Here is a 19,890-nt window from a genome sequence, read left to right as displayed (position 1 = left end):
CACAATTTATGAATCCATTCATCTGTAGTGGGGCATCTGGGTTGTTTCCATAACTTGGCTATTGTGAACAGTGCAGCAATGAACATGGAGGTGCATGTGTCCTTGTATCCTGACTAAAATTAAGTAAAAAAAACAACAACAACAAACCCAAGATTAAAGTCTTCAACAAGAATGCAATACTTAGGGGATAAATTCTGTATAAAAATTCAGAATTTGGGCTGGGAAGGTGGCTTAGTGGTAGAGTGCTTGACTAGCATGCATGAAGTCCTGGGTTTGATTCCTCAGTGCCACATACACAGAAAAAGCTGGAAGTGGCGCTGTGACACAAATGGTAGAGTGCTAGCCTTGAGCAAAAAGGAGCTCAGGGACAGTGCCCAGGCCCTGAGTTCAAGAAAAAAAAAAATCAGAATTTTAGATTTCTTCCTGAGTTTGCTACTGGCTATTAAAAGATCAATGCACATTAAAAATTGGAAATCTAAGACTTGAGATGCAAGTAAATCAGGGAGATATCCTGATCCAGTGCTATTAATGAAGATATATTCTAAGGGCACAGTGTTCTCAGAAGCTTAAATTCTTATTTTTTTTGTGTGTTTATTTTATCTAGAATTTGGGGGGGGGAGATTTTTTTATTGAGATTAGGTGATTATATAAATGTCACATATTTCACAGTATTGTGGAATAGTGATACTTAGTCAAAATCACAAACACAAAATACTGTCTACTATTTATTAAAGCTGGAAGTGGAGCTGTGGCTCAAGTAGTAGAGAGCTAGCCTTGAGCAAAAGAGGCTCAGGGCCCGATACCGGTGGCTCACACCTGTAATCCTAACTACTCAGGAGACTGAGATCTGAGGATCGCAGTTTAAAGCCAGCCCGGGCAGGAAAGTCCTTGAGACATTTATCTCCAATGAACCAACAGAAAACCAGAAGTGGTGCTGTGACTCAAGTGGTAGAGCGCCTGCTTTGAGCTGAAGAGTGCAGGGATAGTGCCCAGGCTGAGCTCAAGCCCTATGACTGACCAAAAAAAAAAAAAGAGGCTCAGGGACAGAGACCAGGCTTTGAGTTCAAGTCTTCAAGCCCCCAGGACCGGCAAAACCAAAACAAGGAAAGCAAAACAAAGCAAGTAAATCAGTGCAGTTGAGGATGCGGCAGAGGATTTACGAGAAGGCTCCTCGGTGGTAGTGAGCCTGAGAGACACAGTGTGGGCACTATCGCTTCAGGAGGTTCATCCACTGGATGAGGACGCTCAAAATTTGAGGCTAGTGCAGTCAAAAAGTTAGCAAGACCTCATCTCAACCAATGCAAAGCCGTAATCTATCTGTCACCTCAGTTACTAAGCATTAATAGGGGCTGGGAAGGTGGCTCAGTGGTAGAGTGCTTGTCTTGCATATATGAGGTCCTTCTGGGTTCGCTTCCTCAGCACATGAGCAGAAAAAAAGCCAGAAGTGGTGCTGTGTAGTTCAATTGAGCTGAAGAGGTGAGGGACAGCGCCCAGGCCCAGGGTTCAGGCCCCATCTCTGACAGAAAAAGAAAAAAAAAAATTAATGAGGCCAGGTGCCAGTGGCTCACGCCTGTAATTCTAGCTGCTCAGGAGGCTGAGATCTGATGATTGCAGTTCAAAGCCAGCCTGGGCAGGAAAGTCTGTGAGTCTCTTATCTCCAATTAACCACCAGAAAAACCGGAAGTGGTGCTGTGGCTCAAGTGGTAGAGTGCTTGAGCTTTGAGCTGAAGAGCAGAGGGACAGTGCCTAGGCCCAGAGTTCAAGCCCCACAACCAACAAAAAAAGAAAAAAATTAATGAGGACTGCAGGTGGGACTCAAGTGGTAGAGCCCTTGCCTAGCAAGTGCAAGATCCTGACTTCAAACCGCAGACCTGTTACAAACAAAAACAAACAACAACAAACCTTAGGCCTGCTTTTCTGCAATGGGGACACTTCACTGAGAATTAAATATGATCCACAAAATCCACCCACAGGCAAATGAGCATCTATCTAGCATCAAGAAAAGCTATTCCAATGGCTAGAAAGAAGGAATATTTAAGCCAAATGAAACTCAGAAAGATATTTTATTTTCAGAGCAGCTGATGCAATATTGAATCAGGTTTTTCACAAATAAATATGACAGTGCGCATTTGGTTACATGAATGCCCATGTGTAGGAACTGTAATGACTTTGGAGAAGGCTAGTGAGTGGAACCTAAGTAATATTCACCTGGTTCTCTTCCTGACAAAACATGTGATCATCTAAAGCAACCTTCTTAACAGGACAGGAAACAACCTAGAATGCCCTAGTTTTGGTGGTTTTTTTCCCCCCTTCCTTTTAAATTTAAGGAATGCACCTTTTTTTTTAGGACAAGCCTATAAAACATCTTTATTTGTTACATAGGATGTTTAAATATAACTTTGCTTTCAAGCTTCAAACTTTTTTTTTTTAACCCCCAGTAAAATAAGACTTTTGGTTCATCTTAACAAAAACTGACCCAGGAAGAAACATTTTTAGCAAAATGTTATTATAAAATTCACTAGAAAATACTGTCCTTTTTTGCCAAAATGTTACATAAAATCCTTATTAAAAATACACACATTACAAAAGAAAAAATTATGAATATGTTATACAGAGTGCTTTGATACGGACCAAGGGACTCCATTCCGGTAAAATACAATTAAGCACAACTAGATATTATGATGTCAACTTATAATAGTGCAAACCTGAATAAATTACATCCTGATACGGAAGGCATGCAAATCACTGGCTAATAGAACATAACAAAGCCAAAACAGGAAGCAATCACAACCACTATTTAAAAATGTTTGCTTTTTTTATTAATTACATTAATTTTTTTCAAAAATACTTTTTTCTTTACAATAGAACTCCTAGAAAATATTTACAACCTTCCTCTAATAAAATATAACAGCAGTTAAATATATTTGAAAATAAGATGGGTTTTTCCATAAAATATATCTGTTAACTTTTTTTATATATATACAAGCTTTCTCAAAGAGGTCTAAATTCACTCATGAAAAACCATCTGATAGTAAACAGTAACTGTGTTGAAGATGTTAACCTTTAGAAAGAAAAGTTCTGTAGGGTGGGGTAGGGGTGGAGCTAAAACCCAACGTGTACATGCAGGCAGAGTCATTTCAGAAAAAAAAAAAAGTGCAAAATTTTACTAAGAAGTCAATGCCTTTAGTTGATAATAAAGAAACATGAATGCAGGTATTTGAACTGTCTCACAAAGGAGGAGTTCTTTGGTTCTTTCAAGTCAGAAATTCTAATGCTATACTGCATGGAAAAACTAAGGTTAAATTGTGCACTTATATATATTACTATTATTTTTGCAGTGGTAATTCCATTTATTTCTAATGCTTAAAGCTGGAACAGCTGGGCAAGTCTGCAAACAGAAGGAATACATTTGCCTCCCAAAGATGATAGCCCCACCGAGGCTCAACCTCAGACCTTGTGGAAGGAAGCAGAGACAGCCAGTGACACGGCTGTTGAGTGGTTTCGTGGCAATTCTGCCCCGAAGCCCATGTGCAGAGCCCAGGAAGCTCACTCAAAACTTCTTAGATACAACACGAGAGAATCACTTGTTGAAGGGGCAGATGAAGGAAACCCCCAGGACAGCTCTAAAAAAAAAACAACCATGATGGAAATGAAAAGTTTCGTGTTTTCCTACTGTCCATGGCTTTCCTGAGATTCCAAAACCTCTGGCTGTGTAGGGTTGTGGGGGCCACAGCTGGTTCTCTGCAGCATGGAATGTAAAGGAGGCTCAACCCTGGCTCATCTCTGCTGAGATTCCTCCTAATGTCCAGCTGTTGATGCACCCAGCAGGACAGCCACACTTACCTGGAGCTGGGTGTAACAAGGCAGGGTTGAGGCCCTCAGACCTGCTCCATGGGTTGCTCAGTGACACTAACACCGAAGGGGAAGGGAGAGGATCAGGCTCGTCGGTGCATCGGCTGTATCCTGGTCTGACTCTTGCACTAACAGTGGGATGGATCACAGTTTGACTCAGCACAAAAAGTCCAGACTAGGACAAATTTATTGCCTTCAAGTACAAACAACAACCCTGCTAACAGGGGCAGAGGGAGGCAGAGCAGAGCCTCAGGAAGCTTACTGAAGTCTAGAAATGCTTTGGGAAGTGACTTGAAAGGAATACATTTGTTGTTGGAATGCACACATTGTAACTAAAGCATATCTGAAGCCATGTGTGTTGGCTTTCCATGCACTTTTCCTTGGATTGGCTATTGCTTATGTGTTAGAAGAGCCCATTGCTCAGGGCTAGCATCTAGATCAACTTTAGTCCAGTGGATGAATTAGCAAAATCCCAGCGAGAGGCTTCACAGTACTTCAAGCGGTACCAAGGAAGTTCGGAACTCCACTGACCATGAACCATGTTGCAAAAAAGATATGTATTAGGAACAGAACAAAACAAGACAAAAAGAACACTTCCTGGAAGGTCAGGGCTGGATAAAAATAATTCTTGGTGGCAAAACATGATCCAAGGGCCCAACATGTATAGAGTAGCCTGCTTCACACAAACACACACACACATGTGCACACACACAGACATACAGCAAACCTCGGGACAGAAGGCGACTGGGATGGTTGACATGGGAAAGCCATGGAACACGAAGGTGAGGTTCATTTCCTTCCTGGAAATGAGAATGTAGCCCGGATGAAACACCTCTTAAAGATAGTTGTGCCAATCATTTATTCCCCCCTAGTCCCCCATAAAAACAATTTAAAAAGATAAAAGGAAAAGAAACTGGAGTTTTCTTCTTCTTCTCTAAACCTGAATAAAATGACCACTTTTTAAACAGGTAGTTTAAAAGGGTTACAAAAACAAGCAAGCAGTCCAGGTTTCCTGATTGATGAAGACGGAGGTGACCTTCGGGCTCTATAGTTCTGTGTCACCCTGAAGTAGAACCGAGTCTTGGTCATCCAAGAGCAGGTCGGTATCCACGACCTCGGCCTCTTCCATGACACCTCCTAACTGCTGGACAACGTCATCGTCCAGGATGTCCACGTCCTTGATGGGTTTGATGAGACCCAGCTGGTCCAGGGGCAGCAGCCCCGGCGCCCCCACTGGGCCCGTAGTCCTCTCAATTGTGGCTGCCATTTCTGCAGCAAAAGCCGCCTTCTGCGCTTTCTGCCTCTGCTGTTCCTCCTGCTGTCTGTGAGTTTTCATGTGTGCATTTCGGCTTTTGATCTTGAAGAAGACCCTGAAACCAAAGAAAAAGGAGAGGGTGATCATTTACAAGGAGCTGGAAGTTCTGGGAAATCCCACTGCTCTCCAGGGAATGAGCGTGCTCTGAGGACAGCCTGAGGACTGTCTCTGATCCTTTCAGGAGGGAGTGGGGACTGGCAAACACTGGCTCTATGTCTGGCTTCCTTCCCGAGCAATGGAGGAGGCCTCTCCAAAGCTTTCCTGTCCATGTGCATCTGGAGCCATAGCCTCTTCTTTCCCATCAGCTTCCTTTTCTTCCTCCCTTCACTGACCATGCTCGCTCCATGAAGAATCCTCAACTCTGCTCCTCAGCCGTCATCAATACCCCTGTTGTGAAAGTATCCGCCTGCCACACACTTGGTGCATCTCCTTTTCTCTGCTTCACCCACAGCCTTCTCAAGGGCTCAAGTCACCCCGCGGGGTCAACTCAAATGCCTCTTCTGTATTGACTGTGCCTGATGGTGTTCCTTGTCACTGGGGACTGTGGTATTAGCATCGTTTTCTATTGATGGCCACAGAATAAAAGCTGCTCTCATCCAGGGGTTCCTGTGTGCTCCAGGAAACATCTGGAAATGTGTGGAGACATTTTGGTGGTCACAGGAGAGGAATATCTTAGCCTCAAAGAAGGAGGGGCCAGGGATGCTGCTAAACAATTACCGGGCAGCACAGGCTCCCTTCCCCAAATGAGGGATTTGCAGCAAAATGCCTATTGTGTTAAGGAACCTGAGACAAAAAGGCATCATATTTTTCATACTAGGGATCTGCCAGCCGTGGGCCATGGTCAGCCCCAGCTTAGTGTCTGTAAATGAAGTTTCACTGGAAGGCAGCCATGTCTTGGTGGGCTGCTTTGGGGGACAGTGGGTAAGCTGAATGGTTGAGACAATCATAGTGGCAAAATGAAGAGAGAGGTAGCATAAATACTTTATAATATTCACTCCTGAAAGCATAAATGCAAACAAACAAACCTCACTTCTAAGACCTGAGTTAAACAAAGTTGATGGATCCTACATGGATGTGTTAAAAACTGTTTCATGGAGTCTCTATGAGTCCGGCAGCTAAAAGCAGGAACCTGTGAATCTTTGTCCAAGGTTTGTGTTTTTGCTGTGCTGGGGATGGAACCCAGGGCCTGTTCATGAGGCAAGTGCTCAACCACCGAGCTGCACCCCACACCCTGTATGTGCCTAAAGTTATCCCTACTCTGTAAAACATCATGAAATAGTTCTGTTTCCCATACATTTTAACTAGACTTCTGGTTGAGAAAAAAAAGATCCCAAGCAACATCAAACAAGTCAAGAAGCCGGGTGCCAGTGGCTCACACCTGTAATCCTAGCTACTCAGGAAGCTGAGATCTGAAGATCACAGTTCAAAGCCAATCTGGGCAGGAAAGTCCAACAAACCACCAGAAAATCGGAAGTGGTGCTGTGGCTCAAGTGGTAGAGGGCTTACCCTGAGCTGACAAGCTGAGGGACAGCACCCAGGCCCAGAGTTTGAGCCCACAACTGACCAAAAAAAACCAAAAACAAACAACAACAACAACAAAACAAGCTAAGAAAACTATTTAATCCATACCACTAGAAGAAAACTTGTAAGGGAGGTTGAACATCCTTCAATAAATATTTGGCACTAGAATGCTTTCAGATTTTGGAGTATTTGCATATGCATAATGAGACATCTCCATTTAGGTTTCATATATACCTTGTCTACATGGTCTGAGGGTAACTTTATACAACCATTTAAAATAGCCGTGTGCATGAAATAAAGTTTCATGTGTCATTTTCCTCTTGTGGGCAAGGGCACAGTGGTAGATCCTGGAGTAGTGCGGGGTTTTTGGATTAGGGTTGCTCAATCTGTAGGGAGTTTTCTTCAAGGCATCCTTTGTCTCCAGCTGGTGGAGCCAGGAGCTGAGCCTGTTTGAGGGAACAGCTTTGGCTCCTTTCAGAGGAAACTGACAAGACCCTTAGAGCTTCCAAACTTCCTCTCTAGAACAGCAGTTGAGCTCAGGGTTGTTCCATCATTATGCCCGCCTAGTGATCAACAGGGGGCTAACTTCATGCCCCCCCCCCCAGTATGTGGGGGCAGTAATGGCAGGACAGGCTGTGGAGGGTTGCAGAGCAGAGGTGGACACCAACACTTAAACCCCTCTGTCCTACCCATGCACTTCCTGGCAGAAAAACAGCACTATGGTGGGGTGAGTGCCCCCCAATCAGAGGTAGATTTACTTAGAGGCAGCAGGGCCTAGCAGCTAAGAGAACAAGGCCGGGACAGTTTTTGTATACTGATTCTCACTCGGCCTAATCATTGCTTGCCTCAGTTTCTGCTTGAAAAGAAGCTAGTAGCAGCACCTGCCATGTGCTATAACTCATGCTTATAATCCTACTCAGGAGGTTGAGGTCTGAGGCTCGAGGTTCAAAGCCAGCCAGGACAGGAAAGTCTACGAGACTCTTATTTGCAATTAACCAGCAAAAAGCTAGAAGTGAAAGTGTGGCTCAAGTGATAGAGCACCAGTCTTGGGAGAATAAGAGTCTGAGTTCAAGCTCCAGCACTGGGGTGTGTGTGTGTGCATACACACATGCACACAGCACTTATTGAACAGGGCTATTCTCAAGTAAATGAATTGGTATGTGTAAAAAAACCCCAGGTAAGCGGCGAGGATCTGCTCGATGCTGCTCATAGACTGATGTGGTCTATGAGGCTGTGAGGTCCTGCTGGCCTTGCTCATGTAACTAGGAACTTTTTCCCTGACGGTTTCAACAGTTACCAATTGGCATGCCTCCAGTAACACTTGTATATTTGAGTCAGTAGAAGTTATGGGAGGAGGAACTCACCGAGACACCTCATGGGTGTCCTGCATGACCAAGTGACAGTCTCAAGTCAGGAAAATCTATGAAAGGGAAGCATGCATTTCCCAGCTCAGTTTTTCTTCCTTAAAGGTGAAGGGGCAGAGCAGTGCCAGGAATCTACGCTCTGCATCTGGACAAAACTGGGCTCAAGGCTCAGTTCTGACTGGTCCTGGCAGTATGATCTCGGACAGTCATTTTACCTAAGTTGCAGTCCTCATTTGTGAAACAAGGATCAAGACAGATCTGAATTATGCGGGGTTGTTGTGTGAGGGTTAACTGAGTTCACACACATGAAATATGTAATAGAGTAAGTGCTCAGTAAATGTGAGCTGTTCTTGTTGCTAAATTCTGTCAGAGTTCCCCCTTAGATGTTGTTTAAAACTATATCCAAAAGGACAGTGATGACAGATGGGTTTCATTTCATGAATCAACTCTAACCAACTGGTGGTGCCAGGCTTGAAGCATGATTAAAAAAAAGGAGTTGTGATAGCAAAGAGTGGTAATTGATTAGTGATGTCTGCCCTGGGCACTAATGTGAGCAGTAGCAGTAAGGGCACTATTTTTTTTTGGGGGGGGGAGGGGGATACAGTGTTGCTACAGAGAGCTTCTGCTTATATATTTTATAGCCACTCTCAAATTCTCAGGAGGGATGCAGAGTGACAGTTGTGAATATGGTCTGGAAATTGGAGATCTTTTTGAACTGTTTCTGGCAAGAAATGTTCTTTTTTTTTTTTTTGGTCGGTCGTGGGCCTTGAACTCTGGGCCTGAGTGCTGTCCCTCAGCTCTTCAGCTCAAGGCTAGTTCTCTACCACTTGAGCTACAGCGCCACTTCCGGTTTTCTGGTGGTTTATTGGAGATAGGAGTCTCACGGTCTTTCCTGCCTGGGCTGGCTTTGAACTGGGATCCTCAGATCTCAGCCTCCTGAGTAGCTAGGATTACAGGCATGAGCCACCAGTGCCCGGCCAGGAATGGAATTTTCTTATGAGACTTTCTATCTGAAGATGCCCATCCCTCCAGGCTCTAGAACATCAGAATGGCCATGTTCAGCCTCAGGATGATATGAAGGATGAGTCTAGATTCTCTAGCTGGAGAAACCTCCAGGCATTGCCTGGTGCCTACAGAGCAGTCACTCCCATGATCCCATCGTCAGACCCTGGTTCAAGTCTACCTACTTGCCACACTCTTTGCAGGGGAAGATGGTTGTAGGGTCCGTCTCGCCACTGGTGGTGCTGTGAGAGGGCGAACTCTTCACCGAGCAGTACCCACTCTGGGCCCCGCCAGGCTTCTGCTTCCCAGAGGGGACAGCACTTCGAGCCTTGGTCACCTGGTTGGTACCACCGTGGATGCGGGCATGGCCGTTCAGCGCCTGTCGAGAGCTGAAGACCTGGGGAAGAAAGGGAGTGACATGACATCTACAGTCCTGAAAAGGAAATTAGGGTTGTTAGTTACTCATGGTTAAGACAGGTGATACATGAAACAATGTCTAATTCAGGCTAACGCTGGGGTCAATGCCACAGAGAGTCATGCTCAAATACCACAACCACAAATGCTAGAAAAATTCCCATTGTTACCTGCAGACAGGCAGCAATCAAGGCACCGTCTCAATGACAACTGGTGCCGGAGTCTGGGACTCCAGGTCTGTCTGACTGCTGCGGTCATAGCTAACAGAGAGGCTGAGAGGCCATTTGCCTTCTGCATAATTTTTTTTTTTCTGCCTGCAAAATGAGGGGCTTGGACCAGCTTTCCAGCTTTCCAAGTCTTTTTTTTTTTTTTTTTTTTTTAAAGTTGAAAACTAATTTCCTCCCTCCCTCTCTATTAAGCAAATTTAGTCTTACTTCAACCTCAAGTTAAAAGCAGAGATGGTCTGATTGAAATGGAAACAGCAGCCAGTTTGCTGGCTCCATCTCTTCCCCCCAGGAAGTCCTGGTACCCCAGGAACATACTTTAAAGACACTAGTGAGGTGCCCTCACATATCAGATCTCTATGCATGGATAGCCCCTCTCAGTGGGTTTTTCATTTAATCAATCAATCCAAATCAATCAATTAATTAATGACTTATTTTGGTACTGGTGCTTAAACTCAGGGCCATGCCTCTACTTCTAAATTTTTGCTGGCTAAATGGAGATAAAGGTCTCATGGACTTTTCTGCCTAGGCTGTCTTTAAGATGGATCCTCCCATCTTAGCCTCCTGAGTAGCTAGGATTACAGGTATGAACCTGGTGCTGCTGGCTTTTGCAGTGCTGGGGGTGAAACCCCGGCCTCACGCATGCTAGGCAAGTGCTCCACCACTGAGCTGCTATGCAGTCAAGTAGGTCACTGCAGAGGCAAATGGGGAAGATCCTCAAATTTTAATACAGAGGAGGAGCTCGGCAGTGTTTCAAATATTGCCATAAAGCAGGGTTTCTTAGCCAGCCTTAGCACTATGGACATTTAGGTTTGCACAATCCTTCCTTCCTTCCCTCCCTCCCTTCATCCCTCCCTCCCTTCCTTCATTTTTATTTTTGTCGGCTTGAACTCTGGGCCTGGGCACTGTCCTTGAGCTCTTCAGCTCAAGGTGAGTGCTCTACCACTTGAGCCACAGCATCACTTTTCAGTTTTCTGGTGGTTCACTGGAGATGAGAGTTTCACAGACTTTCCTGCCCATGCTGGCTTTGAACCTCAATCCTCAGATCTCAGCCTCCCGAGTACCTAGGATTGATTACAGGCATGAGCCACCGGCACCCAGTTTTATTTATTTATTTTTGGTGACTCCACTTTTGTACTTTTTAATTACACAGTTTTTGGAAGCACAAGGGCTTGTGTGTTCACTTTGCACATAAATATAAATGAGCACATACATATATTGAAGTGCAGTGGTGAAAAATAGCAGATGAAGGTAATTACTGGTAGCCAAGATCGGAAATTTCTGAATAGATCAGGTTACCAAATGCTCTTAGTGACTGCATACATTGTTAATGAGACAATGTACTTTGACCCCCACCTACCAGATACTAGCAGAACCCTCTCAGCCTGACAGTGCACACAGTCCAACATTCTTGGTGGTGGGGAACAGGTCACCCCAGTTCCAAATTGCTTTGCTAATGAATATAATGCATACCCTTGAATTCTAAGAGCCCCATTTGTTAAGTTTAGGGGTTGCTTTGTATTTGGTTTGGGGGCTTTGTTTGTAGTCTTAGGGAGGGAAAAAAAAGCCCAGTCTATCACAGATTTCATAATTCCTAGTCTTCATTGTTAGGCAAGGAATAAAAGCAGCATACTTTTCTCCCTCTGAGTTTTCAAAGTGATTGAGACTATTTATCTTGCTTGGCATTTCTGATTGGGCAAAGTAAAAGATTGACTTTCTGTGCAGTTAAAAAAAAAGTACTGTACATTACAACTATGAATGGAGGAAACATCCAATTTCTGAAAAAATTCACCAAGAAATGTTGTCATTTAAATTCACATCTTAGTCATTCCTCCACTGAGGCTCCTATGCCATATGGCGACAGGAATGGGGACCAGGCCAGGCCATTCAACACCCAAGACAGAAACATGCTACCAATTTCTTATGGCCTCTTGAAGGCGAATGCAAAATATATATCTTTTTTATTCTTAAAGCTTTTTCGTTTTTTTTCCTTCAATGTAAATCAAATGAATTTCTGCTTCAGGATATAAATATTTCAAAGCTTGTTGCTTTCTTCATCTAAATGACAGATTCAATAAAGAGCATTCAGTACAGTGTTATATTAGACAAGCAGATTAAGAACACTAATTTGAAACAATGGGATTCTTGTGTAGCATTCTTTTGAGTGCTGGGGATCAAACCCAGGAGTTTATGTATGCTAGACAGCAATAATACCACTAAGCTATAGCTCCAGCTCCCAGAAACAGCATTCTTATGTGGGCATAATAACCTCTAGAACTTGTCCATACCTGGCTTTAAGAGACATGATTTGGGAAAATGTCACCAATTCAGACCAGTTGGGGACAGGTGACTACTGAGAGAGCATAGTTATTTTATTTATTTGTTTATGTTGGCCAGTCCTGGGGCTTGAACTCAGGGCCTAGGCACTGTCCCTGAGCTTCATCTGCTCAAGGCTAGGACTCTACCACTTGAGCCACTGACCCACTTCTGGCTTTTCCTGTTTATGTGGTACTGAGGAATTGAACCCAAGGCTTCATGCATGCTAGGCAAGCATTCTACCACTAAGCCACATTCCCAGCCAGAGACCACAGTTCTTTAAGATCCACCCAGAGCCTTTGGCCAGGCCGTGCAGCTTGTGGAAGGCCTTCAGTTAACTCCAAGGCTGTGTTGCACAGCACAGCTTTCAGACTTGTTTACATGATTAGTTTGCTTAGTAAATCTGTCCGCCTCCACAGAGTACAAAGACAAACAGTTTAAATGTTTGTAACAAAGTGCTGAAATGTCAAATTAGTGGCATTTGAATTAGCAACACTTTGCAGCATATGATATGCAAAACCTTGTAGGCAGGCAAAGCTGCAGGCTGTGGGGGTAAGTAATTAGGATAGAAAAGGAAGGTCCAGCTAACAGGGCCTCACCTTAGTGACACACAGCCCAGGGACTGTGTGAAATCCCTTGCTTCAGCCTCCCAAATGCTGGGATTACAGGTGTGCACAACCACACCTGACTCCAGGGATCTCCCTTATGCATTAGCAGGCAGCATCACACCTGGCCTGTACATACGCTATTGGCTCAATGACCAATGGCTGTTGCCACTCTCCCGCTGTTGCAAGTGCTCCCTTGTGAGCACGTGTCATCTTTTAGGGCTAGGCACAGCTGCAAGGCCCTTGCTCATCCCAGACACCCAGACAACAGACACTTACAGCGCCACAGTTGGGCATTTCACAGATGAAGGAGCCCGAGGGCTGGCTGAGGGCCTGCAGGGGTGGCCCCTCCGTGGCAGTCAGGACAGGCACTGGCGGGGGCTCCGGGGACTTCGGCACTTCACTCTCCTCGTCTTTTGGTGATTTCCTATCTTCCTCCAGGTCCTCCTCCTCCTCCTCCACCTCTTCTTCCTCTTCACTCGTCTAGTGTTAATAAAAGCAAGGACAATTTTTGGGGAACAGAACTCACAGGCTGGAGCTCAGGGAAGGCTGGCTCTGGGAACTTTGAGGTAACATGTTGGGCCAGTCCCTAAAGGATGGTCCCTGGAGGCCTGGATGATTTATTGTTATTATTGTTATATTTTTGGGTGGTCATGAGGCCCGAACTCTGGGTCTGGGCACTGTGCCTGAGCTCAGGGCTAGCGCTTTACCACTTGAGCCACAGCGCCACTTCTGGCTTTTTCTGTTTATGTGGTGCTGAGGAATCCAACCCAGGGCCTCATGCATACAAGGCAAGCACTCTACCACTGAGCCACCTTCCCAGACCCTGTTTTATTTTATTTTGTGCCAGTTCTGGGGCTTGAACTCAGGGCTCATACTTTCAGCTGTTTTTGTTCAAAGATGGCATTTTACCACTTGATCCACAGCTCCCCTTCTGGCTCTTGGCTGGTTAACTGGACATACATCTCCCAGACTTTCCTGTCCTGGCTGGCTTCAAAGCAAGATCCTCAGATCTCTGCCCTGGGTAGCTAGGATTACAGGTGTGCATACCAGCACCTGGCACCTAGAATTTTGCAATCAAGGAAGTCTCCCTGTTTGTAACCTCACTCATTATATAAAGATATGCAAAGCCAGAGAGGAGATATTTCTATATGCAAAGAGTCTTCATCATTTGATACTATTGGATCTAACAAGTGATTAAAACTTGTAATGAGGGGGCTGGGAAGGTGGCTCAGTGGTAGAGCGCTTGCCTTGCATGCCTGAGGCCCTGGGTTCGATTCCTCAGCACCACATAAGCAAAAAGAAAAAAAGCTGGAAGTGGCGCTGTGGCTCAAGGGGTAGAGTGCTAGCCTTGGGCCCTTTTATGCAGCAGGTGCTTTTTCTGACCACAGGCTTATAGAAAGCTGTGTATTCCATGTTTCAGTTTACTAATTTTTCTTTCCAGAGACACTTTATACAAAAGAATCCTGAGCTGGGACCTGGTGGCTCACGCCTGTAATCCTAACTACTTGGGAGGCTGAGATCTGAGAATCACGATTCAAAGCCAGCCGGGGCAGAAAAGTCTGAGAGATTCATTCCCCAATGAATCAGCAAAGAAGCTGGAAGTGGAGGTATGGTTTAGGTGGCAGAGCCTCAGCCTTAAGCAAAAAAGCCAAATGAGAATAGGAGGGGCTGAGTTCAAGACCCAGTACTAGCACAAAAGAAAACACCAGGAATAATTACCCTCAAGTCTCTGCCCATCTCAAGGTTCATAAAATAGCAAGTTAGCATGATTAATCATGATTGCTAATTAATCCTGATTATTGTATTGGAAGACTTCAGTGGGTGCCGGGAGTGAGCTGGGCTGGAGGACAGATTGAGAAGGCCCTTGTCCTATCTCTTGCTTCACAACCACTTAATTGTGTCTCATGGGGTAGGGAGAGGGCTGCTGGTACCTGCAGGCCCTGCCTGGGCTGAGAAGCAAGGAAAGGCAATTCTATCTTAACAGTCTCTTCAGCTTCTATTTTACAGTCTACAAAGGCACTTCCACATTTACACTGTCATGGACTAGGCTGTCAACCGGCCTTCTATTACACAAGCAGGAATATGGAAGGAAATGCCCACTGCCTCGGCTCCTGACAGCCCATTTGTCTCTGCCAGGTCCTCTTTGCACCCAGAGATCACAGCACATGGGCGGGCTCCGGTCCGCATTTCTCGAGAGCCAATGCTTCCTAAGAATTGCCCAGGGGCAAGAATTTTCCAAGAGGGGAAAAATGTATATATATATAGGGCATTTAGTGCCCTACCCTCACTCACCAGTATTGTTTATAGGTAGTGCCCCATATATGCATATTTGAGATGCTTTATTAATAAGATGTATTTAAGACATGGACTTAGCTGCTATTAGATTAATTATGAATTATTAACCATGATTATTGTACTGGAAAATTCAATGAATTCTGATGTAGGCCCAATACCTTTTTTTTTTTTTTGCTGGTCCTGGGGCTTGAGCTCTGGGCCTGGGCATTGTCCCTGAGTTCCTTTTCTAGCACTCTTTAAGCTATTGTGCCAGTTCCCAGCTTCTTCTTTGATTAATTGGTGATAACAGTCTCGTGGACTTTCCTGCCCTGGCTGGCTTTGAATCATGATCCTCAGATCTCAGCCTCCTGAGTAGCTAGGATTACATGCATGAGCCACTGGCACCCAGTTGCCAAAATATTTTTTTTTTCTTTTTTTTGCCAGTCTTAGGGCTTGAACTCAGGGCCTGGGCACTGACCCTGCTCAAGGCTAGCACTCTTACCATTTGAACCACAGTGCCACTTCTGACTTTTTCTATTTATGTGGTACTGAGGAATCGAACCTAGGGCTTCATACATGCTAGACAAGCACTTTACCACTAAGCCTCATTTCCAGTCACTCCCAATATATTATTATTATTATTATTTTTGGTCAGTTGTGGGGCTTGAACTCTAGGCTTGGGCACTTTCCCTGAGCTTTTCAGCCCAAGGAGAGGCTCTCTAGCACTTGAGCCACAGGGCCACAGCAAGCACTCTACCTCTGAGTCACCTTCCCAGCCCCTTATGTTCTATTTTAGTAAGAAGCCTGAGCCTATATCATAAACTACTCCATAAAAATGGATTGGGAGGCCTGGGAAGGTGGCTCAGTGGTAGAGTGCTTGCCTTGCATGCATAAGGCCCTGGGTTCAATTCTTCAGCACCACATACACAGAAAAAACCGGAAGTGGCTCTATAGCTCAAGTGGTAGAGCGCTAGCCTTGAGCTGAAGAGCTAAGGGACAGTGCCCAGACCGAGTTCAGGCCCCACGACACACACACACACACACACACACACACTAAAATAGAAGATAAATAGGTTGCTTTTGCTTAGATGGTCTCATCCTACACAAACCCATCACCTTCCAAATAAGTTTCAGGCAAAACCACTTTGTGTCAAATGCTGAAGGTTTTCTACCTTTATTTATACAAATGACTTTATGATCTTTTTTTTTTCTTTTTTGGGTCCGGTCGTGGGGCCTGAACTCTGGGCCTGGGCGCTGTCCCTCAGCTCTTCAGCTCAAGGCTAGCACTCTACCACTTGAGCCACAGCGCCACTTCCGGCTTTTTTCTTTTTGCTTATGTGGTGCTGAGGAATCGAACCCAGGGCCTCATGCATGCAAGACAAGCGCTCTACCACTGAGCCACCTTCCCAGCCCATGACTTTATGATCTTACATGTTAAGTAGACGCTGGCCAATAGTTTAGCATTAAAAATGAACTACACAGCTGGGCGCCAGTGGCTCACACCTAGAATCCTAGCTACTCAGAAGGCTGAGATCTGAGGATTGTAGTTTGAAAGCAGCCTGGACAGGAAGGCCCATCAGACTTTTATCTCCAATTAACCAACAAAAAAGCCAGAAGTGGAAGTAGGCTTAAGTGGTAGAGAGCCAGCTTTGAGTGAAAAAGCTCAAGGTTTAGCACCCAAGGCCTAAGTTCAAATCCCAGTGCCCACACAAAAATTAAATAAAATGAGGTACAGAGTGACTTTCCTTTTTTTCTTTTTTTTGTCAGTCGTGGGGCTTGAACTCTGGGCTTGGGCACTATCTGCTCTTCAGCTCAAGGCAAGTGCTCTACCGCTTGAGCCACAGTGCCACTTCTGGTTTTCTAGTGGCTTATTGGAAATAAGAGTCTCAGGGACTTTCTTGCCCCAGCTGCTCTGAACCGAGATCCCCCTCAGCCTCCTGAGTAGCTAGGATTACAGGCGTGAGCCACTGGCGCCCGGCTTCAGAGTGACTTTTCATGACAGTGGAATTTGTTTCTTGGTCCTTATTATAATTACAGCTTTCTTGCAATGCCATTCTTTGGCTGAAAAAAATTCAAAAACCATTTCAGTTTTTGTAGATTGGTCTCTACTGTACCGTGATTATGTAAGCCTCAGGAATTTAGATGTGTTTTATTTCAACTGGCAAATCTATACGAGTTGACAAAATGATTTATCATCCAGCCATATGGCTCACCAAAGTGACTAAGAGATACAAAGATAGGAGGACCAAAATCTTAACATGTAGAACTCTGTAGCAACAAGTTGGCCATTTTATGATATGTTGTGAAATACATTTACTAAGATTCCGAAATGAGTGGAAAGTGGGTAGAGGCTGTAGATTTAACATGGTGCCCAAACCTGGAGTGTTCACATGGTACCTTGAAGAGGATATTTTTATTGCTCAGAAAAGCAAGTACAACTCACACTTTGACAAACTGTGACATTAGATACATTCAACACTCAAATTGACTCGAAAGATACAAATTCCAGTGTTCCAGTCACAATGATGACAATGTATTGAATATACGGTATGAATCACGCACATTTCCAGTTCTCACAATTCTATAAGTTAATTTCCTTCTTCCTTTAGTGCCAGTACTGGGTTTTGAACTCAGGGCCTTAATCTTCTCAAGACTCACTTTACCACTTGAGCCCTATTTCCATTTTCAGCTTTTTGCTAGTTAATTGGAGATTAGGGTCTTACAGATTTTCATTTTTTTTTTTTTTTTGTCGGTCATGGGGCTTGGACACTGGGCTTGGATGCTGTCCCTGTGCTCTTCAGCTCAAGGTAAGCGCTCTACCGCTTGAGCCACAGCAGGACTTTTGTTTTCTAGTGGTTTACTGGAGATAAGAATCTCACGGACTGGGCTGGCTTTGAACTGTGATCCTCACTTCTCAGCCTCCTGAGTAGCTACAATTATAGGCATGAGCCACCGGCGCATGGCCTTTTTTTTTTCTTTTTTAAATATGTCTTTTTTCTTTCTTTTTTCTTGTCTTTTCTTTCTTTCTTTTATTTTGCCAGTCCTGGGGCTTGAAATCAGGGCCTGGGCACTGTCCCTGAGCTTCTTTTTTGCTCAAGGCTAGCACCACTTGAGCCACAGCACCACTTCAGGCTTTTTCTGTTTATGTGGTACTAAGGAATTGAGCCCAGGGCTTCATGCTAGGCAAGCACTCTACCACAAAGCCACATTCCCAGCTCTCTCATGCAAGCTTTCTACCCCACATGGCTTTAAATTGCAACTGGATTATAGGGATGCGCCACCAGTGCTTACCCATAAATTTCTTTTATAAATAAAGGGGAAATTGGCCAGAAAACAGTTTTCCTAAGGTGACCTAGCTGATAAAGAAGCTGAGATTCAAAACTTGGCCTTTCTGAATTTGAAGTATCAGTCTCCTTCCCTCCTGGTCCTAAAACAGTGTCCACAGTGACCTCTGGCCTGTCTGTAATGGTCCCAGCAATGGGAATGAGTAGCTTGTAGGTACTTGCCTGTAGGTAGCAAGGACTATGTCCAAGCACCTTGCTACTCGACTGCTTCTGCAGACTGCACCTCACACACTGTACCCCACACTGGTGTAGTGGGGGGCAGCTCTATCTCTGCAATGACACTTAGGTCACATGATGAGGAACCCTGCTCTAGCATTCTGGCCAGACCAGAGGGCAAAGAGCAGGGCCACATCCCAGGACTGTGCCTTTTGTATCTTCCTCTGTCTCCCAATTTTTTGCCAGTCTGATGGTAGGCAGAAGACTGTGGACACAGTGCCCAAGGGAGCTGGGAGCCACCACGTGGGCTTTAAGTCAAGATGTTCTTGTTTTTGTGGGCCTGAGTCATCTCTTTGTGCTCTCCCTAAGCTCAGGAGTGACAGGGTGCGGCCGCTCCTGACCCAGCCTAACACTGGCTGTAGGTGAATGAGCCCAGATAGACATGGCCTCCACCTTCCCAGCACCATCAGCCAACATGGTGCTTCTGCCTTGTGTGGTACCATCTCTTCTCCTCTCCAGCACTTCTCTGCTCAGGGTACCCCTGTTTATCCTGGATCCCTCCAGAGTTTCACCTGGAAGGATTGCTGCTATGAGCCAGAGAGATTCCTGCCTCAGAAAAGAGTTCACTGGCTCTGTCTGCCATCTTGGAGCCTGCAGAGGCCTGTTGAGAACAGGACTCCTAAAGGAAAAACATCTAGAAGGCGGTGGCGCAGGGCCTTTTTCGCTGGCTATCACTGGGGTCTCTGGAACCAAAGGGAGCACACAGCTCTCCTTCAAACTCAAGGTGATTCTGCCTGAGTTGATACCGATTTCTACTTGGGCAAGAGATGTGCTTCTGTATTCAAAGCAATAAACAACACGGTGACTCCCGGAGGCAAACCAAACAGAACCAGAGCAATCTGGGGAAAGGTAACTCGCGCCATGGAAACAGTGGCATGGTTCATGCCAAACTCCGAAGCAACCTTCCTGCTAAGGCCATCGGACAGAATCCATGTGATGCTGTACCCCTCCAGAATTTAAGCTAATGAAAATTCAATAACGTAAACCTGTGTTCTACTCTTTTAAAAAAAGTGTTCACTCATTTCCATGAACAAATACTGAGTAGAGTGCGGTACTGCTCAGTCACTGCCCTTGGCCCTTGGCTGAAGAGACACCTGATTTTACCTTCTTGCCAAACACAAAATGGACATAGCCTAGAACATTCCAGAATTCAAAGGATTTCTTTCTTTCTTTCCTTTTCTTCTTTTTATTTTCTTCTTTCTCCCCCCCCCCCCCCACCCCCCTAGTATTAGGCTTGAAATCAGGGCCTCCCGCTCTTGCTCAGCTTTTTCCATTCAAGGCTGACATATATTACTTGAGCCACCCCTACAAGTCCCAAAGGATTTCTCTAAATAATTAAAATCATCAGCTCCATTTTATTGATAAAGGAAGGAGCTAGGCTCTTGGGTCTCCCAAGTCCAGGATAATTTATGTTATTTTGTTTGTACATGTGTGCTGGTC

At 45.0% G+C, this 19,890-nt stretch overlaps 1 protein-coding gene and 1 pseudogene across 1 annotated transcript in view; one reads left to right on the top strand and one right to left on the bottom strand.

The window, feature by feature from the left end:
* Nucleotides 1–2,044: 2,044 nt before the first annotated feature.
* Nucleotides 2,045–19,890, bottom strand: part of Trerf1 (transcriptional regulating factor 1) — a 163,919-nt gene continuing 146,073 nt past the window's right edge. The window contains 3 exon segments of the mRNA XM_042671984.1: nt 2,045–5,222; nt 9,240–9,451; nt 12,893–13,096. Coding sequence (XP_042527918.1) covers nt 4,898–5,222; nt 9,240–9,451; nt 12,893–13,096 — 741 coding nt within the window. The 3' untranslated portion in view covers nt 2,045–4,897.
* Nucleotides 18,833–19,410, top strand: LOC122101525 (annotated as a pseudogene).

Source organism: Dipodomys spectabilis, unplaced genomic scaffold, assembly GCF_019054845.1.
Source record: "Dipodomys spectabilis isolate Male_0828 unplaced genomic scaffold, ASM1905484v1 ptg000669l, whole genome shotgun sequence".
Classification (NCBI taxonomy): Eukaryota; Metazoa; Chordata; class Mammalia; order Rodentia; family Heteromyidae; genus Dipodomys; species Dipodomys spectabilis.
The sequence above is the reverse complement of the archived record's forward strand: the minus strand, read 5'-3'. Positions and strand labels throughout refer to the sequence as shown.